This window comes from Cervus elaphus, chromosome X (assembly GCF_910594005.1).
Source record: "Cervus elaphus chromosome X, mCerEla1.1, whole genome shotgun sequence".
In the NCBI taxonomy this organism is placed as follows: Eukaryota; Metazoa; Chordata; class Mammalia; order Artiodactyla; family Cervidae; genus Cervus; species Cervus elaphus.
The window spans coordinates 136,798,470-136,824,908 of record NC_057848.1 but is presented as its reverse complement, the minus strand read 5'-3'; the positions used below and the strand labels follow the sequence as shown (position 1 = coordinate 136,824,908).

The 26,439-nt window shown below is 42.2% G+C and overlaps 1 protein-coding gene across 1 annotated transcript; it reads right to left on the bottom strand.

Annotated features, from left to right (window-relative positions):
• Positions 1 to 8,265: 8,265 nt before the first annotated feature.
• Positions 8,266 to 9,624, bottom strand: LOC122690192 (ferritin light chain-like). Its single transcript, XM_043897221.1, has one exon. The coding sequence runs from the start codon at positions 9,584 to 9,586 to the stop codon at positions 9,050 to 9,052; it is 537 nt and encodes a 178-aa protein (XP_043753156.1). The 5' UTR covers positions 9,587 to 9,624; the 3' UTR covers positions 8,266 to 9,049.
• Positions 9,625 to 26,439: the final 16,815 nt, after the last annotated feature.

Here is a 26,439-nt window from a genome sequence, read left to right as displayed (position 1 = left end):
CAAGGTTGTGGGGACAGAAGGGTAAGCCACACTGTTTGGAGGATACAGGGAGGACAGAATGGGTTCCTCTGGCAGTTCCAAGAGCCAATAGAGACTGTAACACATAATTTAGTACTTCATCTTTGTCTTAGGTTGGGGTTCTGAAAAAAGCGGATCCTCAGGGTGAAGGAAGGAAGGAAAATGGATAAAGTGTATAAATGAAAGGGTTACAGGAAACCAGGGCTCAATCTCACTGGGCACTTTCTGAGACATTGTATAAAATATGTTTCAGAATTGGCCTACTAAGAACTGACAACACTAAGATGTTTATAGACCAATTTTCATTCCTTATCAGTTAAAGGTCACTGCATGGGAAGTGGCAAAAGTTAACACTCAGCACTTCTGAACTCTCCCACATGTAGACTGAGCATGCTCCCCTGGCCAGAGAGCCCTCTGGCAAAGATTTGTATGGGAACTATTTATAAGCAATTTCCAGGGGGGAGGAAGAGGATGTGCATGCTATAATTCTATATTGCCTGTGTTACTCTCTGGTTGTCTCTTATGTGTGAGTTTCATTTCACCAACAGGAATGTAAACTTGTTGAATGCATGGGTCACAGTTTACAGTTTTTGTATTGTTTTCTCCATAAATGTGGTGATCTCCTCGCTACTGGGAGATTAAATCCTCTAAGCCCACCATGATCTGGGCCTTCCCCAGCCAGACTCACTTTCCAGACTTCTCTTTGCAGTCCACTCTCATATTCCAAGCACTCTAGTCCTTCGATTTAGAATGTCTAGAATAACTCTCTTCCCTTTGTTCAACTGGTCAATCCTGATCATCTTTTGAGAATGGCTAAGTAATTTTTCTTTCATAAAAATGTTTCATGTCCCATCCAAGAAGAGTAATCCTGCCCTTCTGTGCAAGCTACTACCTGGCTCTTACTTCCACCATATAATTTACCTACTGTACTGAAGTTCATGTTTTTCTGTGTTAATCTAGCCTACCAGAGTGTGTACTCATTGAGAAAGCAAAATGTGTCATAAATATTTCTTCATCTACAGCACTTGGTATACCAGCAGTGCCTGGTATAGGGTAAATGCTTAATATTTTTTGAATGAATAAATGAACATGAGCAATCAATACTTCCTGGTTAGATGAAACAAGGGGCTGAACATACCTATTCTGGGCATTTCTAATAAAACTATCAAGTATTTTTACATTGAATGGAGAATATTCCCCAGAATAGCATACCCTTGCCCTTTAGTCAAAGACAACCTAGAACATGCTGCTGCTGCTGCTGCTAAGTCACTTCAGTCATGTCCGACTCTGTGCGACCCCATAGACGGCAGCCCACCAGGCTCCCCCGTCTCTGGGATTCTCCAGGCAAGAACATTGGAGTGGGTTGCCATTTCCTTCTCCAATGTGTGAATGTGAAAAGTGAAAGTGAAGTCGCTCAGTCGTGTCCGACTCGTAACGACCCCATGGACTGCAGCCTACCAGGCTCCTCCTTCCATGGGATTTTCCAGGCAAGAGTACTGGAGTGGGGTGCCACTGCCTTCTCCGACCTAGAACATACCTGTAGCTAAAACAAGTTAGAATTTTACTCACTGCAGACAAAGAACACACATCATGAGGACTGTGGGGTCTCAGTGAGAGAATGTAGGAAGAAACTATTATAGGATTTGGGCTTTGGATACATGATTCGGGGGAGGGACCAAGAGGCAGAGATTTGCTCTAGATTAGATGCTGTCAGATAGCAGGGACAATCCTATGATTGGATATTCTGTGAGAGGCACAGTGACTTTGATTTTGTCTGTGCTTAGAAAAAATTATGAACTGCCCTTGTTTTGCTTCATTTTATCATGGTCTCAGAGTAACTTTATTTGAGTTTGGTATTCTGTGAGATTGTTTAGGTCCAACAGAACAAGATGACCTGGCTGTGAAAGTCTGACCAGCTTGTAATAATACTGAGGTCTAGTTGTGAACATCAGGTAAGTTTTGAACATCAGAGAATGTATTTTTTGAGAAAGTGAAAGTGAAGTTGCTCAGTCATGTCTGACTCTTTGCAACCCCATGGACTATAGCCCATCAGCTCCTCCATCCATGAAATTTTCCAGGCAAGAGTACTGGAGTAGGTTGCCATTTCCTTCTCCAGGGGATCTTCCTGACCCAGGGATTGAACCCAGTTCTCCTGCATTGCAGGCAGATGCTTTTACCGTCTGAGCCACCAGGGAAGCCTCCTTTTTTTTGAGATGATGAGCCCAAAAGAAAGGTTATAGTACGTATATGTGCTGATAGTGTTCACAGGTATGGAGTGAGAGCTGGAAAGAATGGAATGAAAATGAAAATCCTCTTCTATGACCTTTTCAGGTTGAGAGGAGTTTTAAATTCTGAAACTCTGCATAGTATTAAAGGCATATTATGGCTGAGAGAATTTTTTTCACCAGAAAAGCAAGGAGCACAGATTATTTTTTGAAGATATCAACCATAAGGTCTGGAAAATTAAAATATTTAATCCAGCAGCAATATCACTTGTGTAGTGATCAAGTAATAGGATTTCCTTTTCCTTGCCTCCATGTTCTGGCTATTCTCTTAAAAAAAATTATTGACATCCTTTTGGGGGATGAGGGCTAGATAAGAAACCTTAAAGTGTAGAATTTATGTTCAAGAAGGAAAAAAGAATTTGGAATTTTCTGGTAGTTAAATTGGTTATGAAGTCCTGTGACTAGAAATCTAAGTCCACAGGGCCATTGAAAGACATTACAATATTCATCCAATAAATTATTTCTGAACACTTAGTATAACTTAGTTGAAAGTCACTCAGTCATGTCCAACTCTTTGTGACCCCATGGAGTGGAGCCTACCAGACTCCTCTGTCCATGGAATTCTCCAGGCAAGAATACTGGAATGGGTTGCCATGCCCTTCTCCAGTATAAAGAAATACCTTAGGTACTATGCTAAATGCAGTAATTATAGGTCTAAACAATCTGGATTGACTTTGTGGGAAAACTTCTTATTTAAGATATAAATTCAAACTTATAGGAACATTGCATCAATACCCTTCATTCAGATTCACCAGCTGTTTTTCCTAACCATTTTCGAGTAAGTTAGAGAAACTGTGCTCACCTATACCCCTAAATGGGCTTCCCGGTGGCTCAGGGGCAAAGAATCTGCCTGCAATGCAGGAGGCACAAGTTCGACCTTTGGGTAGGGAAGATCCCCTGGAGAAGGAAAAGCTACCCACTCAGTATTCTTGCCTGGGCAATCCCTTGGACAGAGGAGCCTGGTGGGTCCATGGGATCACAAAAGAGTTGGACACGACTTAGTGACTAAACACAACACAACACGTACCCGTAAGTACTCTGGTGTACATTTTCTAAAACCAAGGACATTCTCCTACATATCATGAAATTTGCCAAATCGGGAAATTGAACATTGATACAATACCATTATCTAATCTATCATTCATATTTAAACTTTGTAAATTATCTCAATGTCCTTTATAGATTTTTCCCCCTACACAGGTCCAATCTAAGATCATTCATTTAGTTGTCTTGTTTTATAGTCTTCTTTAACCTGGTATAACTCCTTAGTGTTTCTCTGCTTTTTTCTTCTTTTATATTGAAGTATAGTTGATTTATAATGTTGTGTTAATTTCAGGTGTTCAGCAAAGTAAAAAAAATATATATTCAGTTATATATATATTTTCTAAATCTTTATTATTATAGATATTGAATATAGTTCCCTGTGCTATACAGTTGGTACTTGTATAAAACAGTGTGTACCTGTTAATCCCAAACTCCTAATGTCTTGACCTTCACACTTTTGAGAATTATAGGCTAGATATTTTGTAGAAAGTGAAAGTGAAGTCGCTCAGTCATGTCAGACTCTTTTCGATCCCATGGACTGTAGCCTACCAAGGCTCCTCTGTCCATGGGATTTTCTAGGCAAGAGTACTGGAGTGGATTGCCATTTCCTTCTCCAGAGGATCTTCCCAACCCAGGGATTGAACCTGGGTCTCCCGCATTGTAGGTAGACGCTTTACCGTCCGAGCCACCAGGGAAGTCCCTGATATTTTGTAGAATGCCGTTCAATTTGGATCCATCTGATGTTTTCTCATTAATAGATTCAGGGTATGAAAATTTAGCAGGAATATGTATTTGATTTTAAATCCTAGAATGGCTGCCTCTACCCACATTTCCCACATTTTGACTTGACACCTCATGCAGGTGAGGGACCTTTGAGGTAAGCGCAGGAGAATTGATGCTTTTGAACTGTGGTGTTGGAGAAGACTCTTAAGAGTCCCTTGGACTGCAAGGAGATCCAACCAGTCCATCCTAAAGGAAATCAGTCCTGAATAGTCATTGGAAGGACTGATGCTGCAGCTGAAACTTAATATTTTGGCCATCTGATGCGAAGAGCTAACTCATTTGAAAAGACCCTGATGCTGGGATAGACTGAGGGCAGGAGGAGAAGGGGACGACAGAGGATGAGATGGTTGGATGGCATCACTGACTCAATGGACATGGGTTTGGGTGGACTCCGGGAGTTGGTGATGGACAGGGAGGTGTGGCGTGCTGTAGTTCATGGGGTCTCAAAGAGTCGGACATGACTGAGCTACTGAACTGAACTGAATGAAATGCAGGCTTTTCTCTGCTTCCTCTTATGATCCCTAACTTAGCCATCAGAATTGCTAAAATCCTGAAGAGGATGTCTGCTTCCTGGGGTGTTTATATTCAGCTGAAACCTTATATTAATACGAAACTCTTTCCTAATGTGTGTCCTCTCCCACCTTCATGAATTAGCACCGGCTTCATTATTATCATGAAGAATAAATTATTCATCAAGGTGGATAAATTGCTTATGGAGATAAATAACATTACATAAATGTAGTAAAAATGTGGTCCTTTTCTAAATAAGTAGCATTTTAAACCTAATCCTCTAAGACTGTACATCTTTCTGGAGAGAGTCAACCACATAGTATTCCAAAAGTAGGAGCTTTAAACAGGCTCTCCCAAAAGAAAAGAAGTTCAAGGCTTCAGTGATGCCTGGACTTTTGACTGTGCCTATTTAGTGCCTGCTCCCTCAAGCTGACACATCCTAGGCTACCAGGAAGTATAAGGAGGAGAATGTGTGGGTGGGAAGAGTGGGCAGAGAAGACTCTCAAGAATTGGAAACTATGTAGAGAGTAGCAGCTGGCAGCTAATTAGTTTCTGAAATGAACCCTTTGTGTGGCTTGTCCTTCCTGAGAGAGATGTTAAGATGCTGTTATGCCTCCTTTTAGCAGTAATGGTAATTAAAACAAATAATCCCAGGTCCTAATTAAGGTGGCTCCATTTATTTGGCTAAAGAGAGCGGTCCTTCTTCATTTTCTTTTTTTCCCCTCTTGCATACTGAATGTCACATCTAAGAAATGAGCAAATGCCTACATTTCACTTCTACACATAGGGCCTGTTTAGAGGGAGGAGTGATCATTAAGGGCTTCCCTGGTGGCTTAGATGGTAAAGAATCTGTCTGCAATGCAGGAGACCTGGGTTCGATCCCTGGGTCAGGAAGATACCCTGGCAAAGGCAATGGCAATCCACTCCAGTATTCTTGCCTGGAGAATCCCATGGGCAGAGGAGCCAGATGGGCTACAGTCAATGGAGTCTCAAAGAGTCAGACAAGACTGAGCAACTTCCACTCTTTTCAATGATCATTAAGGAGGATTCTAGAATCGAAAGGTATCTAATTTCCTAAAACTGAGAAGCAAGCTTATTTTGAGATGTTACTATCATAGCTCTTTACTAAGCGCTACTGGGATAGACAATCGGGTGATGGAAACAGCTAACAATTATTGTCCATTTAGTATGTGCTGGGCCTTAGGGATCTTACATGGCTTATCCCATTTAATCCCTCCCTAAAAGATTTGAGTTGGATATTATCATCTTTATTTTGATCATGTCAAGATTTTCAGAGGAGGAAGATGGGACCAAGAAAGGTGAAGAGACTAGATCAAGATGAGTTAGAGGCAGGATCAGAATACAGGCAGTCTGGTCCAGAGCCCATTGCTCAGCCATTATGCTTTCTGCCTTTCAGACTCCAACTTGCCTATAGTCTAGTGGGTACAATCAAGAGATAACTAAGAGAAGGACAGGAATCCATGTCAGATGACTGGTTTGGGTTGGTCAGGGAAATTTCACAGGAGGCAGACTGGAACTAGGCTGAAAAACAGACTGAGTGATTCAGCGAAGATGAGTATGAGGAGCTTTCCAGGCGAAGGGAACCACATGAAAATTGCTGGCATTGGGACGGCAAACTTGAGTACTTCAGCTATGGTAGAGAGCTCCTGCAGTCATTTGCAGGATTCCTCAGCCTCACACTCTATAAAAAGAGAGGAAACTTCCACTTTAGTCTCTAACAGGGGGTTACTGAAATGAAGGTGGAGAACTTTGAGAGCCTGGTGTTTTTTTGGTGCACGCTAGCCATAGTACAGGTCACCGTAATAACAAAGCAATGGGGCCTGCCACGTCCTCCCCACTTCCCTTGGGCCACCAGTACTGTCCTAGATTCCAGTCTCCATGGAGTTAGCAGAAAAGGTTGCGCCTGCCTCCAGCCAGTCCAGCCTGCTTTCTTTTCTGTTTCAGCTTCTGTTCCCAGAACTGGGTGGTTTAATTCAGGATGTGGCAACAGGATGTGGCAACCCTAACACAACTCCAATTTGGTTTTACCACCAATAAAGCCATCTTGATTTCCATCAGGCTTCCTGTGTCCTAATTGATTTGAACTTGAACAAAAGGAAAGCAATTGGCACTCCCCAAACTTCCAATAATAGGGAAGTAGTGCAAAATTCAATTTAAAAAGTAGACTAGACATGGTAGACCAAGGAAAGCCTTGAAGGCTGGTATAAGGAATTTAGCCATAGCCTAAAGGAATCAGTTATTACAATTCTGTGCAAGTGCACTCACACACATACACTCACATATACGTACAGTGGTTAGCAATAGAGAAAATCACTATGGGATTTGTTTCCGAGTTACTCTCTCTAAGTTTATTGTCATCAAATCCCTATTTTCTACAAATGTATTTGCTAAGAAGCTTAAACTCATTTTTAAAAGCTAAACTAATATTTCATCCATTTGTCTTTGAATCATTTATTGTCTGACCAGCCACTTGTTTTTCAGTAACTGTTTGCCAAAGAATAATTCAGCCTATTTGGGAGACTTTAATAAGGCTTTCTCCTATAGCCCCATTCTTGATGTTAAAAGACACCCATGTAAGTAAAGGTGTGACAAATATGCCATTATTTGGGAACAAAATTTCATATCTTTATTCCCAAATAATCTATCAAATATAGTCTTTCAATCAGCCTGATAGTTATTAGGTGTTTTTTATTTCCTCATTCAGATTTATGAGTGAGAAATGATTCCGATTTATGAATGAGAATGATTTTTCTCATTCAGTGGTTACATGAATGCTAATTTGAAAATAATTTTAAGTATATACTTTAAGTATGGAGATCCAAGTTTTAATCCAAAGCTGAAAATTGTTAGCTGCTTCCTTATGTCTCTTACAACAATTAATCATCAGCAAATGGGCAAAACTCTTTTCTGTAGGAATGATTTTTCCAGTACATTCTTTTTTATCAAAAGACTTTGCACAAAAACAGGAAGATAAGGTTTTCTTCTTAACTGAGCAAAACAGCTGTCCCAATCTCTGTAAAATATTCTTCCTATGTCTCTGACCCTTCTAAGATAAAAGAAATGATAATATGCCTTTGGTCTACCTTCTCTGGGAAGGAAAGTTGCTGTAGGAGAAGAACTGATTTTTTTTCCCACTTCTGTGGTTTGAGAACAAGTTATAACTCCAGCATTTCAAGGTGCAAGGAAAATAATACACAATTATTAGATTGCTATTTGTGGGACACAAATGAAGCAGTTTAGTAGGAAACAACTCACCAGAAAAATGAAACACATTTTTAAAAGAATGCTACATTTTACTCTTTCTCCTCTTGGCTTCTGGAATGTAACCTCCATCTGACCCATCTCCATTCTAATCATTTTGGCTCTCTTTGTGCTTCCTTAAAGTTATCTTCTCTTTTCACTAAAAACAAACACAGCCATTTTAAAATCTGCATTTTAAAGTTTATTTATCTGTTTATACATAACCTTGCTCCAGAATGGGTTTAAGGTGGCTTGAAAGAAACCATAAAGTACACTAATTATAACAGAAGAATCAGAAATGAAACTATGCAAACTGCTTAAACAATCCTACTCGTTTGTTCTGGATGGACCACAAATTTTGCTCTAACCTTTTTAACAGGCAGTCAGAAAAGGAAACTTAATTAGTTACATCATTTACAATGTCCATAAAACAAAAACAAACCAATTACCCAAGCGAAGCACTGTTATTCCTACTATTAAGACCAAAAAGAAATTTTTCTTAAGAGGCTTCATGAAGAGGTCAGTGTATGATGTAACAATCAGTGTTCTCAGTAACAACCTAATGGGAGACACAAAGATGAATTTCATAGGGCTCCCTCTTCCACACAGGCAGATGGCATCACAGCAATTTGAAAACCAGGAAAAACGATTTTATCACGAGTCTGGGGGTTGAGGGGAGAACACAATATAACATGGTCCAGGTGCTCCGTTCTCTGCTCGGCGAAGCCAGATACATTTTAGAACAAGAGAGTTGAACCCAGTACCCAGAGTGACTCCAGAGAAGTCCGGAAACCCCTAAAATTCTCTGCAACATTTTCAGAATAGCTGTTTCAACAATTTCTGAATCTTCTTGACAGAGAAAAACACAGGTTTTTATCAGATATTCAACGTGCCCAGGTGATACACACAAGTTAGGAACCATTTCTTTAGATAATCTAGAGAATTAAGCAGACTACAAATTATACATGCTATTCAAATACTTTTCTTACAACTTAGCTATTCCCCCCCTCTGCAAAAAGAAGCTTTTTTGTTGCCATTTGGTGCCTTGGCTCAGGTTGCGTCCCGGCTGGAGCAAGAGGCTGGAGCGGAGATCTCGAGGCCACGGGAGGCAGAGGGGTCCCACAGCGGCAGCCGGGCTTCGGAGGCTCCTAGTCGCCCTGGAAGGAGAGCTTTTTGAAGAGATACTCGCCCAGCCCGGCCTGTAGCCCAGCCTCAGGGCTGGTCATCTTGCGCAGGTTGGCCAGGTGGTCACCCATCTTCTTGAGGAGCATCATCTCCTCCTTCAGGAAGCGGCGCTCCAGGAACTCGCAGAGCTGGGCATCAGCGCTCGCACAAGCCAGGGCATGCAGATCCAATAGCGCCTGGTTCAGGCTCTTCTCCAGGGCCATGGCATCCTCCATGGCGTCCACGCCAGTATTCCACTTCCCTGGGGACAGCATCTGTCCACTCTGGATCAGGGTGCCACCACCTGAGGACTTGGGCATCTTCAAGAGAAGGTGGGCGCCCTCCTGCTTCTCCTTAGCCAACGCCCTGAAGAAGCGGCCCACACCATTCAGAGCCGTTTCGCTGCCTTCGAAGTAGACGCTCAGGGAGAGGTAGGTGGATGAGACCTCTAGGTGCAGTTTGATCAGGCGGCTGACTGCTGCCTCCATCTCAGGAGAACGCTGTTGGATCTGGGTGCTCATGGTTAGTCAGCAGTGAGGAGGACTTCTCCACAAACTGTCCTGTGACGCTGGTCTCGGAAGTGGGGAGTGAGTCCAGAAGATGGTGCCGGAAGTTGTGGTTGAAGGGGTGGGGCTAGAGGGTGGTGGGAGGCAGGGGGAGGGGGAGGCAAGGCCCGGGTGGGAGTACGCAGGTTGTTCCGTCCAAACGTTGTTGAAGCAGGAGACTGATCTAGGAGGCGTCCAGGTGCATTGTCTCTCACTCCAGCTTTTGGGAAGAGTATCTTTCTTTCCTAATTATTGGAAAGGAGTCTTTATCATTTTGACCCATTTCTTTCCATAACTCCAAGACGAGATAAGAACGTCCAAGGTAAAAACCTCAAAAGAATTGATAGTGAACCTCTCCCAATCTTCATTTGTGACTTAACACTCGCTTGTTTTTATTTTACAGCCTGTTTGACTAGATTTCCCCCTGCTCCTGATCCCTGATGGAGAGGGTGACTATTAGTTCCACTTTGCCCAGAGCAGTCTTGCTGTCCTGATATAGTTATTCATAGTGCCCCCTAAATTAATTAATTAATTAAAAAATAGTATCCTCCCTTTCACACTCAAAAGGGTCCTTGTTTGGAATATACATTACATAGTCACCTTAGTGATTGAAAAAGACAAAATCCACACTATGGAATGTGAAATGGTAGCATTTACAAGACACAGTACTAATTAATCAGACCAGTAAGAATCCCATCATAAATTTTCTACTATTCAGTCTTCATTTTTTAATTTGTTGATCCTTTTATTCCTTCTACTAAAAGTTCTAAATACTGATTATGTGCCAGGTGTTTTTGTAGGGTAAGGAGTTAGGGAGGTTCAGAAAAAGAATGAGACCGGCACTTTACAGGAACAGATCACCTTTAATGAGGTGAGAAGGGGCAGCAGTCAGATTAGTGAGCTGCTGCCCTAACCCAGGAAAAGAGTAAGTATATATAGGCATACATGTGGAAATCTACTGTCTTAAGGGGGCCTGTTCTCCAAGGTTGTTCAGAGTAGTTATCTCTTAAGGGGCTGGGGCAAGGAATTCTGGAGATCGGCCAGAGGCTGGACCAGCTGGGAGCTGGGCGTAATCAACCTTAATGTTCATTTTTTTTCCCTTTGGGTGAGAGAGTTCTTTGTTTTGCATAGAATGGTGGGGAGGACCTGGAGGGGAGTTTTAACTCCAAGCTATTTTGAGCCGTGTAACTTTCCTTCAGTTTTCTTAGGTACTGGTGGCTTCCTGTGATTACCCAGATATTCAACCATTAACTGAAACACGTCATGTAAATGGGCATTAAAGATGAAAATGTAGACGTATAAATCCTACCAAAACAGAAAAAAAAAATCCCATACAGGATGGGTTAGTCATTCTCAGAAGATGAGGGCAAAACTAGACGTTTTCATAAGGGCTTTTCCAGCTTTGTGATTCCATGCTTAGCATTTTCTTTTCTGAATTACCACTTGCCTGGGGCTGTTGCACAATTAGAACACTTTTATGTGTTTTCTGTCGAACAGGAAGGCATATTCTATTCAGGGTAAACAATATTTGAACCCCAGAGAGGTGAATTTTGCTCTAAACTTTGGATCTAGGTATGAATGAAAATAAAAATCCACTGTTTTGCAGCTGCCTTCCAATTTTACTATCTCTGTTGTTGAAAACTGACATGTTAAAACTTCAAAAAGATATCTGCAGTCTCCTTTTACTGCTTAAGCTAAAATATGAATACATCTCCTGTATCTAAATACAGGATACATCGTCCACTTTTTTCATGAAATGCTGTTATCCCAAAGTGGTCTCAGATTGCATTTGAAGTTTGCAAAAACTGTTAGAATTCAGGAATAGCACATTTTTCAAACCTGGAGGGAATTCACTGGGTAAAACAGGAGTAGTTCTGCAGCCTTTCTGGCCTTGGTTCTCTGGCCAAAAAGAGGCTGGGGGTGAAGAGGAGGGGAAAAAACAGAAATTCAAATCCAAGAACAATCCTAGCACATCCCCAAATAGGAGAGAAATGATACTAGAAGCCATACCTTCCAAATAACTGCAAAGAAAATGATCATCTCCTACCGTGTGCATAAACCATTAATCATCGTATTGACCTTGTAACAAGAAAATGCAAAATCTGGAGAAAACCTCACCATATAACATACTTTATATATGGCAGGATGTCAGGCTCATTTAATATATTTCAGTTTCCCATACATTTACTTGGAAAAGAAAAATGTCTATATAAACCTTCTCAGATGGGATCATTTTCTGCCTTGTGCAAATGTTTATAAATCTTCCCCTCATCACTTCAGAGAGAGGAAAGCCAGTGTGGAAACTACTCTGGTGGATGGTTAAGCACATAGTTGTCAGAATCAGAGCAATGTGGGCTCCAATCCCGGCTTTGCCACTTGTTACAAGTGTAACCCTAGGCAGGTAGCATAACCTCTCTGGGTGGGCCTCAGTTTTCTCACCTATAAAACGTCAATGTTAACATTTCACAAGCATACCACAAGGGATCAATGACATAATAGATGGGGAAAAATGACCAAACAAGTAGAAAGCACCCCCCAAAATAGTGCTGTGTCATCAATCAGATTTTGTAATAAGATTGTAGAGGCCCTGTCAAGCCCTATTGTATCAGAAGCATATCCCAATATGTTTTTGATCCACGTTTCCTCACTATCTTCCTCTGGTAGCTAGTTGGTAAAGAATCTGCCTGCAGCACAGGAGACCTGGTTCGATCCCTGGATCAGGAAATGGCAAACTACTCCAGTGTCCTTGCCTGGAAAATCCCACGGACAGAGGAGCCCAATGGGCTGCAGTCCATGGGGTCGCAAAGAACTGGGCACGACTGAGCGACTAACCTGAATGGTCTAGTGGTTTTCCCTACTTTCTTCAGTTTAAATACGAATTTGGCAATAAGGAGTACATGATCTGAGCCACAGTCAGCTCCCAGTCTTGTTTTTGCTGACTGTATAGAGCTTCTCCATCTTTGGCTGCAAAGAATATAATCAATCTGATTTTGGTGTTGACCATCTGGTGATGTCCATGTGTAGAGTCTTCTCTTGTGTTGTTGGAAGAGGGTGTTTGCTGTGACCAGTGTGTTCTCTTGGCAAAACTCTATTAGCCTTTGCCCTGCTTCATTCTGTACTCCAAGGCCAAATTTGCCTGTTACTCCAGGTGTTTCTTGACTTCCTAACTTTTGCATTCCAGTACCCTATAATGAAAAGGACATCTTTTTTGGGTGTTAGTTCTAAAAGGTCTTGTAGGTCTTCATAAATCCATTCAACTTCAGCTTCTTCAGCGTTACTGGTTGGGGCATAGGCTTGGATCACCGTGATATTGAATGGTTTGCTTTGGAAATGAAAAGAGATCGTTCTGTCGTTTTTGAGATTGCATCCAAGTACTGCATTTCGGACTCTCTTGTTGACCATGATGGCTACTCCATTTCTTCTAAGGGATTCCTGTCCACAGTAGTAGATATAACGGTCATCTGAGTTAAATTCACCCATTCCAGTCCATTTTAGTTCGCTGATTCCTAGAATGTCGACGTTCACTCTTGCCATCTCCTGTTTGACGACTTCCAATTTGCCTTGATTCATGGACCTAACATTCCAGGTTCCTATGCAATATTGCTCTTTACAGCATCGGACCTTGCTTCTGTCACCAGTCACATCCACAACTGGGTATTGTTTTTGCTTTGGCTCAATCCCTTCATTCTTTCTGGAGTTACTTCTCCACTGATCTCCTGTAGCATATTGGGCACCTACTGACCCGGGGAGTTCCTTTTTCAGTATCCTATCGTTTTGCCTTTTCATATTGTTCATGGGGTTCTCATTGTACAGGAGACAGGGATCAAGACCATCCCCATGGAAAAGAAATGAAAAAAAAAGCAAAATGGCTGTCTGAGGAGACCTTACAAATAGCTGTGAAAAGAAGAGAAGCAAAAAGCAAAGGAGAAAAGGAAAGATATTCCCATTTGAATGCAGAGTTCCAAAGAATAGCCAGGAGAGATAAGAAAGCCTTCCTCAGCAATCAATGCAAAGAAATAGAGGAAAACAACAGAATGGGAAAGACTAGAGAGCTCTTCAAGAAAATTAGAGATACAAAGGGAACATTTCATGCAAAGATGGGCTCGATAAAGAATAGAAATGGTGTGGACCTAACAGAAGCAGAAGATATTAAGAAGAGGTGGCAAGAATACACCGAAGAACTGTACAAAAAAGATCTTCACGACCCAGATAATCATGATGGTGTGATCACTCACCTAGAGCCAGACATCCTGGAATGTGAAGTCAAGTGGGCCTTAGAAAGCATCACTGTGAACAAAGCTAGTGGATGTGATGGAATTCCAATTGAGCTATTTCAAATCCTGAAAGATGATGCTGTGAAAGTGTTGCACTCAATATGCCAGCAAATTTGGAAAACTCAGCAGTGGCCACAGGACTGGAAAAGGTCAGTTTTCATTCCAGTCCCAAAGAAAGGCAATGCCAAAGAATGCTCAAATGACTGCACAATTGCACTCATCTCACACGCTAGTAAAGTAATGCTCAAAATTCTCCAAGCCAGGCTTCAACAATACATGAACCATGAACTTCCAGATGTTCAAGCTGGTTTTAGAAAAGGCAGAGGAACCAGAGATCAAATTGCCAACATCCGCTGGATCATTGAAAAAGCAAGAGAGTTCCAGAAAAACATCTATTTCTGCTTTATTGACTATGCCAAAGCCTTTGACTGTGTGGATCACAATAAGCTGTGGAAAATTCTGAAAGAGATGGGAATACCAGACCACCTGACCTGCTTCTTGAGAAACCTATATGCAGGTCAGGAAGCAACAGTTAGAACTGGACATGGAACAACAGACTGGTTCCAAATAGGAAAAGGAGTACGTCAAGGCTGTATATTGTCACCCTGCTTATTTAACTTATATGCAGAGTACATCATAAGAAATGCTGGGCTGGAAGAAGCACAAGCTGGACTCAAGATTGCAGGGAGAAATATCAATAACCTCAGATATGCAGATGACACCACCCTTATGGCAGAAAGTGAAGAGGAACTAAAAAGCCTCTTGATGAAAGTGAAGGAGGAGAGTGAAAAAGTTGGCTTAAAGCTCAACATTCAGAAAACTAAGATCATGGCATCTGGTCCCATCACTTCATGGCAAATAGATGGGGAAACAGTGGAAACAGTGTCAGACTTTATTTTGTGGGGCTCCAAAATCACTGCAGATGGTGATTGCAGCCATGAAATTAAACGATGCTTACTCCTTCGAACGAAAGTTATGACCAATCTAGATAACATATTAAAAAGGAGAGACATTACTTTGCCAACAAAGGTCCATCTAGTCAAGGCTATGGTTTTTCCAGTGGTCATGTATGGACATGAGAGTTGGACTGTGAAGAAAGCTGAGTGCTGAAAAATTGATGCTTTTGAACTGTGGTGTTGGAGAAGACTCTTGAGAGTCCCTTGGACTGCAAGGAGATCCAACCAGTCCATCCTAAAGGAAATCAGTCCTGAGTGTTCATTGGAAGGACTGATGTTGAAGCTGAAATTCCAGTAGTTTGGCCACCTCATGCGAAGTGTTGACTCATTGGAAAAGACCCTGATGCTGGGAGGGATTGGAGGCAGGAGGAGAAGCGGACGACAGAGGATGAGATGGCTGGATGGCATCACTGACTCGATGGACATGAATTTGAGTAGACTCCAGGAGTTGGTGATGGACAAGGAGGCCTGGCGTGCTGCGATTCATGGGGTCGTAAAGAGTTGGACACGACTGAGCGACTGAACTGATCTGAACTGAACTGAGCGACTAACACACTTTCCTCACTGCAGACCTGTTTTGCTGCATCACTTGTTTTTCTGTGGCTATGTCCTTTCAATTATGAAAGCACAGAGGCACAGCTTTGGGTGTCAAGATCAAATTCATTTAAAGCACGAGCAAAGCCAGGTTCTCTGACTTCCCTGGGCTAAGTGAGATTCAGCAACACCTCCTGAGGTCCTTTGTGGCCCTGCCAGCTGCAGAGGGAGGGGAGCAGTGCATAGATGGCAGAGGTCTATTTCTGTTCTCAGTTCTCCAGCTCAAGATGGTCACTACGGTAAGAAACATTTAAGGAATGCCTACTTTACAGGAGAAGATAAGGTTATAGAACGTCCCATGCAAAAGGTAGAATTCACCTTCTACCACTCAAATATAGACTGTGGAATGCTTATGTCTTGTGTCAGATTCCCCAGATGCAGACCTTGAGATGAGAATTCCTATCCAAGAGATTTATTGGGAAAGTGCTCCCAGAGAGACCAAAAGACAGTGGTGAAGCAGGAAAGAGAAAGAAAGGAATCCAAGAAGCAAAGTTGCAATTTTAGGAAGTGCTTAGCTTCAGAATCATCCCACGGTGTAGCTTTGGAGCATAAATTATACCTAAAGTTTATTTCAACATGAGGCAAGGGAACTGAACTTTTATACTCCCATCCATTGGCTATGGATGTCTCTAGGTGGATATAGATTCCAGGGTCTGTGTACAGGTTAGGCAACTTCAGTAGCCCAAGAGAACAGTGAAGAAAGTCACGGGTGCTAGTCATTAAAAGAAAAGCACACTGGGCTGAGTGCGGAGCACATCTGTTAGGATTTGGGCAGGGATCAGACAGTATACACCACCAACTTGCTTCCCCACTTGACCTTGGATGGTATTGGAGTACAGTAGAAATGAGAAACCCCAATTAGTACTCTTAGCCAGGAATCCAGTGGATAAAATGAAGACTTTTTCATAGTTTTTAACCTCTTTGCTACTTCTATTTACAGGGAATACAGGGCTTTGGGAGCCTATACTGCAATCTCCTTTTTGTTGTTTGTTGTTTAATTGCTAAGTCATGTCCAACTCTTTTGCAACCTCACAGACTGTAGCCCGCCAGGCTCCTCTGTCCATGGGATTTTCCTGACAAGAATACTGGAGTGGGTCACCATTCCCTTCTCCAGGGGATCTTTGCGACACAGGGATCGAACCTGTGTCTTCTGTATTGCACGCAGATTCTTTACCACTGAGCCACCAGGCAAGCCGAGATCTGAAAATCTGTAACTCTCTTCAGGGGTCACATTTGCATGTTTATATATCCGGCCAAATCAGACCCAAAGCTCCAACTAAGAAAGCATTTGCATCTTTTATTGAACCCTCTACTCTCATGGACATCATTCCCCATACTGGAACTGCATATTGATTTTTTAAATAGCTGCACAAAACTACTGACAAGTCAAAACAGCACGAGCAATCCAGACACTGAGAGACTGTGAAATGGCTGCTTAAGGACCTGTCATCCAAACTGAACTCACCTGAAAACAGATGGGACACAAACAGCAAAACTGTCTTTGTACGCTTGTCATTTTTTAAAAAGGAATTGTAAACAGGTACAACTTAGTTTTGAGCTGTTCCTCTACTTTGGACAAGGGACACCTGCTACCAGGCACAGGAGGACTGGGTTCATCATTTTGCTCTCCCCAAATACACACCCCCCATACAGCCTCCTCTTCATCCCACTTGTGCCATCTATTAAACTCTAGAGCTCACTGGGAAGCTTGGCAACAGCCTACCCTAACAGGTCTGCCTCATAAGGCCTCTTCTCTCTGTGCTTCCCATGGACACTTCAGACAAGCAAGGGTTCTCAAGTGGATCTGAGTTTGTCTCCTAGATGACATTTGGCGATGCCTGGTGACATTTGTGGTTGTCATAACTAGGGGGAGGGTACTTCTGGCATCTAGTGGGCCTAGGATGCTGCTGAACATGTCACAGTGCACAGGAACCACTGCTTATCCCTCTAACAAAGAATTTTCTAGCCCCAAATGTCAGTAGTGCTGAAGTTGTGAAAGCCCATGCTAATGGGTAAATAATGTTGGTATCTTGGTTTGGGTTCCTGCAAAGCAGACCGGGAGATAAGGATTTCAGTATAACTGGCCTGAGTGATGGTGAAAGCACCAGTAAGTGAGAGGGTAAATGAGACAAAGAAAGGGAATAAAATCAATAGAGTGTGTTAAAGAGCCAGTTACTCCTATGGGCAACTAGGACTCAGGTCTCCTGGGGAACTCTAGGAGACTCAAGGAGGCATACCTCAGAGTTGTTTCAAACAAGGACAAGGAAGCCAAAATATTTATCTTCCAAATCCCATCTGTTATTAGCTGAAGACTGCTCCCAAGCATGCTAAGTTTCTGGCACTTCCAGCCTACCTTTCAAGAACCAAAAGAAAACCCCCTCATGGGGACCATTTGGTGCTTGTCGCAGAATCCCGTGGGCATGCATGGGAATGGTGAGTGCTGAGAATTGGGTAGGGTGCCAATAATATGTGCTAGAGTTATTCTTCCAAGCAAACACTCACAGGGATATATCTTAAGTGGCTTTCTCTGAGGAACATGCCCTAGCCAAAAAAGTAATTCTAATCATGACTATAGTAGATGTCCTAGAAGATAAACAGTCATGATATGTTTTAGTTCGAGAGGCCTCATTAGGAGAGGCAATTGGAAGGATTCTTAGAAATCGTGTGTTCCAGTTCTGTACCAATACATGGATCGCCTCTTAGGAATGTCTCTGACAAATGATCATCTAGTCTTTGTTTAAATCCACCCAGGTTACCAGGGACACACTAGCTCATAAGGGATATGCATTCCATTTTCAGAGCATGATGTGGGAAAATAGAGCTGCTTGAGAACCAAACAGGTCAGAGAATCTTACTCTCTTTAACTATAAAATACCACTAGTCATATTTATCTACTTCTTAAGAATACTGTAAAGATTAAGTGAGATAATACAAGGAATTTAGCACAACTTCTGACACATCAGTTCAGTTCAGTTCAGTCGCTCAGTCATGTCCGACTCTTTGTGACCCCATGAATCGCAGCATGCCAGGCCTCCCTGTCCATCACCAGCTCCGGGAATTTACTCAAACCCATGTCCATCAAGTCAGTGATGCCATCCAACCATCTCATCCTCTATCATCCCCTTCTCCTGCCCCCAATCCCTCCCAGCATCAGGGTCTTTTCCAATGAGTCAACTCTTCACATGAGGTGGCCAAACTACTGGAATTTCAGCTTCAACATCAGTCCTTCCAATGAACACTCAGGACTGATCTCCTTTATGATGGACTGGTTGGATCTCCTTGCAGTCCAAGGGACTCTCAAGAGTCTTCTCCAACACCACAGTTCAAAAGCATCAATTTTTCAGCACTCAGCTTTCTTCACAGTCCAACTCTCACGTCCATACATGACCACTGGAAAAACCATAGCCTTGACTAGATGGACCTTTGTTGGCAAAGTAATGTCTCTGCTTTTTAATATGCTATCTAGGTTGGTCATAACTTTCCTTCCAAGGAGGAAGCGTCTTTTAATTTCATGGCTGCAATCACCCACATATTAGGTGCTAAAATTAACATGAGCTGCCTTCACTGCTTTTCCTTCTCCATCCTCTCTAGTCTCATATATCAGCTGCCTGCCTCACAATAGGTTTGATCCTTTCATTCTTGTTCTAGCTTCCAGAAGAATATAAAGTAAGTCCAGCCCACTTTCCCACTGATATAAGATTTCCCTTCTCCCTCAAAACAGGCCTGGCTGGCTTCCTTTACCACTTCTTACAGTCTAGCTCTGTGGGCCTCTGTTCTCTAGTCACTCTCCAGAAGGGAGTCGAGTTCCCCCAAGGAGAAAGCTTCAACTACCTCCTTACCTGGGACAACACATGTCCTTTTAATTTTGATCCATGCGCATCAAAATGGGATCTGTATGGAATAGTGTTCTCTTTTAACCAAAACAAAAAAGTCTGCCTATATGGGAAGAGAATTTTAAAAACAGTGGATATAAATATAACTGAATCACTTTGCTGTACACCCAAAACTAATGTAACATTGTAAATCAACTATACTGTAATAAAAAAAAATCTGTGTAGTCAAGAAAGGAAGGCACAAAATGATTTTTCTTCTTTCCTTACCATGCTCCATTTTAACTCTTGCAAGTGTTTCTGCGAACCTGTACTTGCCCCTTAGCCCTCCATGATGAGAAGTGCTTTCTGTTCATTTTCAAAGGGAAAAATGTAATGTTTCATAGAATGGAACAAGATTCACATTCTGAATAGAGGTGGCCTCCTATTTCAGAAGTGCTGGCAAGCCAGTCCTTGGTGGTTGCCAAGAATTGGGTTGGACAGACACAGCTTGTGCTGGAAACAACATCCAGCCTTGAAATTTGAAGTGGCAACTTTTGCAATGACACTCTCCCTTTTCCTGCTTGAAGCCCCTGGATGTTCCTTCTGGTCATGCTGACATCTGGCTGGCGAAGAGAATCACTCAGCAAGAGATGTTGCTTTTCATTATCCGTAACATGGCTCATTTGTGTGTGTGTGCATGTGTGTGTGTGGGTGTAGATGTAAAGACATATACCAAAATGTTAATGGTGGTCTGTATCTGCCTGTGACCAATTTGTTACTTTCTACCTTCCTATACTATCCAAATTATTTTGGCAATGAGCATGTATTTAAAATTACTGTCGACATGAAAAGATGTTCAACGTTGCTAATTATTAGAGAAATGCAAATCAGAACTATACTGAGGTACCACCTCACACCAGTCAGAATGCCCATCATTAAAAAGTCTACAAATAACAAATGCTTGGAGAGGATGTGGAGAAAAGGGAACCCTCTTATACTGTTGGTGGGAATGTAGGTTGATACAGCCGCTACGGAGGTTCTTTAAAAAACTAAAGCTAGAATTACCACCTGATCCAGCAATCCCACTTCTGGCAATATACCCAGACAAAACTATAATTCAAAAAGACATATGCACCGGAATGTTCATAGGAGCACTGTTCACAATAGCCAAAACATGAAAACAACCTACATGTCCATCAACAGAGGAATGGATAAAGAAGATGTATATATATATACAGTGGAATACTACTCAGTCATAAAAAGGATGAAATAATGCCATTTGCAGCAACATGGATGCAACTAGAGATTATTATACTAAGTGAAGTAAGTCAGAAAGAGAAAGACAAATACCATATGATACCATTTATAGGTGGAATCTAAAATATGGCACAAATGAACCTGTCTACAAAAACAGAAGGAGACTCAAAGACATAGAGCAGAGACTTGTGGTTGCTGGTGGGGGGAGTGGGAGAGGGTAGACTGAGAGTTTGGGATTGGTAGATGTAAACTATTATATTTGAAATCGATAAACAACAAGGTCCTAATCCATAGCACAGGGAACTATATCGAGTATCCTGTGATAAACCATAATGGAAAAAAATATAAAAAAGAATGTATATATGTGTATAACTAAGTTACTTTGCTGTACAGAAGAAATTAACACAACACTATAAATCAACCACACTTCAGTTCTCAGCCGTTAAAAAGAATTCATTTGAATCAGTCCTAATGAGATGGATGAAACTGGAGCCCATTATACAGAGTGAAGTAAGCCAGAAAGATAAAGAACATTACAGCATACTAACACATATATATGGAATTTAGAAAGATGGTAACGATAACCCTATATGCAAAACGGAAAAAGAGACACAGAAATACAGAACAGACTTTTGAACTCTGTGGGAGAATGTGAGGGTGGGATATTTCAAAAGAACAGCATGTATACTATTTATGGTGAAACAGATCACCAGCCCAGGTGGGATGCATGAGACAAGTGCTCGGGCCTGGTGCACTGGGAAGACCCAGAGGAATCGGGTGGAGAGGGAGGTGGGAGGGGGGATCGGGATGGGGAATACGTGTAAATCTATGGCTGATTCATATCAATGTATGACCAAAAAAATAAATAAATAAAAATTAAAAAAATAATAATAAAAATAAATAAATAAATTTTTCAAAATGAAAAAAAAAACATTTTTTTTTAAAAAGTCTACAAATAACTAGCTCTGGAGAGGGTATAGAGAAAATGGAACCCTCTTATACTGTTGGTGGAAATGTAAATTGGTGCAGCACTATGAAAAACAGTATGGAGGTTCCTCAAAAAACTAAAACTAGAGTTGCCATATGATCCAGCAACCCCACTTCTGGGCATATACCCAGAAAAAACCCTAATTCAAAAGGATAAATGCACCCCTATGTTCATTGCAGCACTATTTACAATAGCCAAGACATGGAAACAATCTAAATGTCCATTGACAGATGAATAGATAAAGAAGATGTGGTATAAGCACAATGGAATATTACTCAGTCATCAAAAGAATGAAATAATGCCATTTGCAGTAACATAGATGGACCTAGAGATTATTATACTAAGTGAAGTGAGTCAGAAAGAGAAAGACAAATACCATATGATTTCACTTATATGTGGAATCTAAAATGTATACAAATCAATATGTCTATGAAACAAAAAACAGACTCTCAGATACAGAGGGCAGACTTGTGGTTGCCAAGGGGAAGAAGGGGTGAGGGAGGGAAGGACTGGGAGTTTGGGATTAGCAGAGGCAGACTATTATATACAGGATGTATAAACAACAAGGTCATACTACATAGCACAGGGAACTATATTCAATATTCTGTGACAAAACATAATGGAAAAGAATATGAAAAAGAACATAAACATGTATAACAACATTGTAAATCAACTATACTTCAATAAAATTTTTTAAAAATTAAAAAAATAAAATTACTTCCAAACACTCAGGAATTAAAGACATGTTTCTATTTTCAAAGGAAAAAGGAAAACTTGTTCCCCCTCTTTCAAGTAGGTTATGTGCTCTTGGTCCACAAAGCAATGAACAGGACTCACTGTTTGTCTCCTGAAGCCAGAGCTGGCTTGATGAATGGCACCCTCCAGCCTTGTAAGTATCAAGCTATTGTACTTTGCATTTGAGAAATTAAAATTCAAGAAAAATGAAAAATGAAGGGTGTCTCTTTTCATGTCGCCTCTCCTCCTCTCTTGGGACTTCACTGGTAGTCCTTTTACCCCTTATTAGCCACCAGTAACCTGTGGTTCAGTCTAGGGACTGAGAAGAAAAGAGAATCCCCTCTGGGACTGAGGTGACTTGTAGGGCAGGGTTGCTGCCTTATGCTTCTTCCTTATTTCCTGTTGGGCCTGGCACTGTGATGGACACAAAGAGTCACAAATTCTCAAGGGTGATGAAGACTCAAAGGTCACTTGATCCCAGTCTTTATCCCCATTGTCAATGCTTAGCCATTACTTCATGAACAGATTAAATGTGACTACTGGTCATGTTGGCTGCTCAAGAAGTTTGAGCCACAGTCAGATGTCCCAGTTCACCTAGACACCATCCCCGGCCAGTCCCTTTTGCCAATGTCCAGGTATTCAAAGACATGATTCAGCATTTTATGTCTCTATAATTGGGGGGCAGAAGAAGAGGCCACCAACCCACAGTGGGACCAGCACCAACAACAGGTCCCATTTACAGCTTTGGGGGCTGGGCATGATTACCTGTCTGGCATCGGTACAAAGCTCTCCTCCCACGTTCCCCCTGCCTCCCTCCTCAGGGTGCCTGGACATGGCTTCAGGCCAAGACACAGCACTATTCCCCAGTTCAAGATAAGGAAATATCTATCTGGGCTTGATGCTCTATATAAGCACCAGATGGCAATGATTAAAATTAAATTAAATTAATGTTTGACAGTCCGTGAAGGGCATAAATTGCATGGTGTGCTGCTTGTCCAATCTGTCATCTTGTTTCCCTTGGCTCAGGTCAACAAACAACAGCCGAAAGCTCCCTGTCTGGGTCAAACAGTAGCTTATTTCTCTGCTATGGAAATGGCTGCTCAGTTTAACCAGGTTGAGGGCTCCTATACTGCCCAAATCATAATTAAGATGCCTTAAAAGGGAGAGAACTGAATTCTATCTTCTTGCCACAATCTCCAGCAGCCATCACCCCAACACAGTATAACAGCAATTACTGGTTAGAATTCAGAAACTGGGAAATCGGAACCTGGCCTAGGAGCAAACCATTGCTAAAAATCACAAGGCAATTTCCAGCTCTAATGACAGCCTTCTTCGTTCACATGGTTTCTAGAGCATGTGGGCAGTGCTGATCAAGTTGCAAAAGGATCCATGGTACCGCATTTTTAAATCATCCATCTGCCAAGTACTCCCTTCCAGAGAACTGGCAGATTTAGGCTTTTGCTCTTTCCCTCTGTGTTATTCGGGAATCAGCATTCCAACATTTACATTGTCCTTGGAGCTACTTATGTCCGAAGTAACATTTCAACCTTGGTGCTTTTGCATAGCAACTTCGATGAAATGTGCAAAATGTTTAGCATATATTCTCTGGTGAAAAAGATCCATTTTTTCCAGGAGTTAAGCCAAACGGTAGGACAAGGAACTGAAGCACAAACAGGGTGATGGAAGCTGAGATGTGCCACCCAGATGGCCCTTGTGTGTGTGTGTGTGTGTGTGTGTGTGTGTGTGTGTGTGTGCTAGACATGTCCGACTCTTTGCGATCCCATGGCCTGGGATCTGTAGCCCTGCCAGGTTCCTCCATCCATGGGATTCTCCAGGCAAGAATATTGGAGTGGGTTGCCATTTCCTGACCCAGGGATTGAACCCACGTCTCCTGCATCTCCTGCATTGCAGATGGATTCTCTACCACTGCGCCACCTGGGAAGCCCTTAAGGAATGAAACACTTATTCCCTGGGCTGCTGGGAACATAGCCGGGGGAGGGGGGGCAGCCTTCAGCTGTCAGCCCACTTTGGGGATTGCCTCTGCTGAAGACCACTGCCCTGCCCCAGATCTCCTCTCCTTCTGAAGATAGCCCACATCTCCCAACTCAGCACAGCTCCAAGGGGCGGGCTTTTCTCACTATTTTCTCTGCCTGGGTTTGTCTTCCAGATTATTACCTGACTCCTTCCCTGACACTTCCATACCTCTGCTCAAATGTCACATCATCAGAAAGGCTTTTCCTGAGTTCTTTTTCTAAAGTAGCACACACTTGCCCTTTCCCCACAGCCTACCTCCACAGTGCCCTGATCCTGCCTTCATTATTTTCATAATATTTACCACTACCTGACATGATTTAGATATTTGTCTATCACTTAGTTGATTGAGTATCTCCCCACTAGAATATGAGCTCTGGGATAGCTGGAACATTAGCTATCTTGTTCATAGCTTTATCTCCACTACCTAGAAAAATGCCTAGCACACATATATAGAGGTACTCAGTAAATATCTGTGAATAAGTGAATGAATGAATGATTAGTTGCCTAATATCTTAGCTACTTCCTAGTACTTAGGCTGGTTAGGTCTCTCTCTCCATGTCCTGAGAATCTACATCCTGCCAGGGTAGCATAATAGTCAAGAACATGGGCTTTGGAATTAGGCTGACTTATTCATTTAGTTCCCACACAACCACATAGCTCTTAAGCAATGCAATTGCTTGGTATTTTATTGATACTAATGCATTTAATGCTTACAACAGCTGTAAGAGATAAGTATTATTATTATTATTGTTCCCCTTTTTAAAGATGATACTAAGAAACAGAAGGGTTAAGCAACTTGCCCCAGGTCACATGTCTAGTAGGAGCCAGAATTCGAACCCAGGCAGTCTATCTCCAGAATTTCTCCCACTTACCAGCCATGTGATTTTAATTAAGTTCCTCTCTGAATTTGTTTCTTTGCCTATAAAAATGGAAATGGAGATAATAATGCCTGCCATACAGAGTTGCAAACAGGAAATGAGATAATGTGTATGTATTAAGTGCTTAGCAGGGTCCTTGATCCACACAGTTCAGTTCAATTCAGTTACTCAGTTGTGTCCGACTCTTTGCGACTCTATGGACTGCAGCACACTAGGTCTCCCTGTCTATCGCCAACTCCCAGAGTTTACTCAAACTCATGTCCACTGAGTCGGTGATGCCATCCAGCCATCTCATCCTCTGCTGTCCCCTTCTCCTCCTGCCTTCAATTTTCCCCAGCATCAGGGTCTTTTCAAATGAGTCAGTTCTTCACGTCAGGTGGCCAAAGTATTGGAGTTTCAGCTTCAGCATCAGTCCTTCCAATGAATATTCAGGACTGATTTCCTTTAGGATGGATTGACTGGATCTCCTTGCAGTCCAAGGGACTCTCAAGAGTCTTCTCAGTTCAAAAGCATCAATTCTTTGGCTTTATAAAGCCACTGTTAACATTTTTGTCCCAGTGCATGACCTTCCAAGTGTTACCCCCATCCGATTTTTGTTTCTTTTCTTCTTTAAAAAAAATATTTTGGCTGCACCACGTGGCATGTGGGATCTTAGTTCCCTGACCAGGGATTGAACCCAAGTCACCTGCATTGGAAGTACAGAGTCTTAACCACTGGACCACCGGGGAAGTCCCTGTTTCATTTTGGATGTCCTATATTGATGGCTTGACTCCATTCTAAGCTGTGACAGAACTTGGGCCGGATCCACAACTAATCACTTCTGCTCTTCCCAGTAAAATCTCAAAAGAAAACCATTCTTACAGGCAGAAGGAACCAAATTCAGGCTGCATGACTTGTCTTTGACAACTAGCCTTGCAGTCCTTCTGGATTGCCATTAACTCGGTAATTCACTCAGATAAGCCACAAGCCCAAATATGACCGACCAGGTGTGGTGGCCACTTTCATGCACTGCTCAGTTCTTCCTTCAATGAAGTCCTTGTTGTCCCAGCTGCTAGGAGTCCTGGGGGTGACAACCCTGAGTGCTCTGCCTCTTCGGGGACTGCCTCAGGTGCAGAGAGCCACAAGACCCAAAGGCAGTGTCCCTGATGACTTTCTGAGGTGGTTCATATCCAGTGCTCGGTGCAGAAATATCCTATTCCAGCCATTTGAGCCTAGCTGAGGACAACTCTGAAGGGCCATTCTAGCTCTCAAGTTGCTTGTGGGTCAGCTGAAGCTGTTGCTGGGCCCACGTCACAGCTCGG

What these genes read in the sequence shown, in the direction of transcription:
- LOC122690192 (XM_043897221.1), bottom strand. Translation starts at nt 9,586, where the DNA reads ATGAGCACCCAGATCCAACAGCGTTCTCCTGAGATGGAGGCAGCAGTC.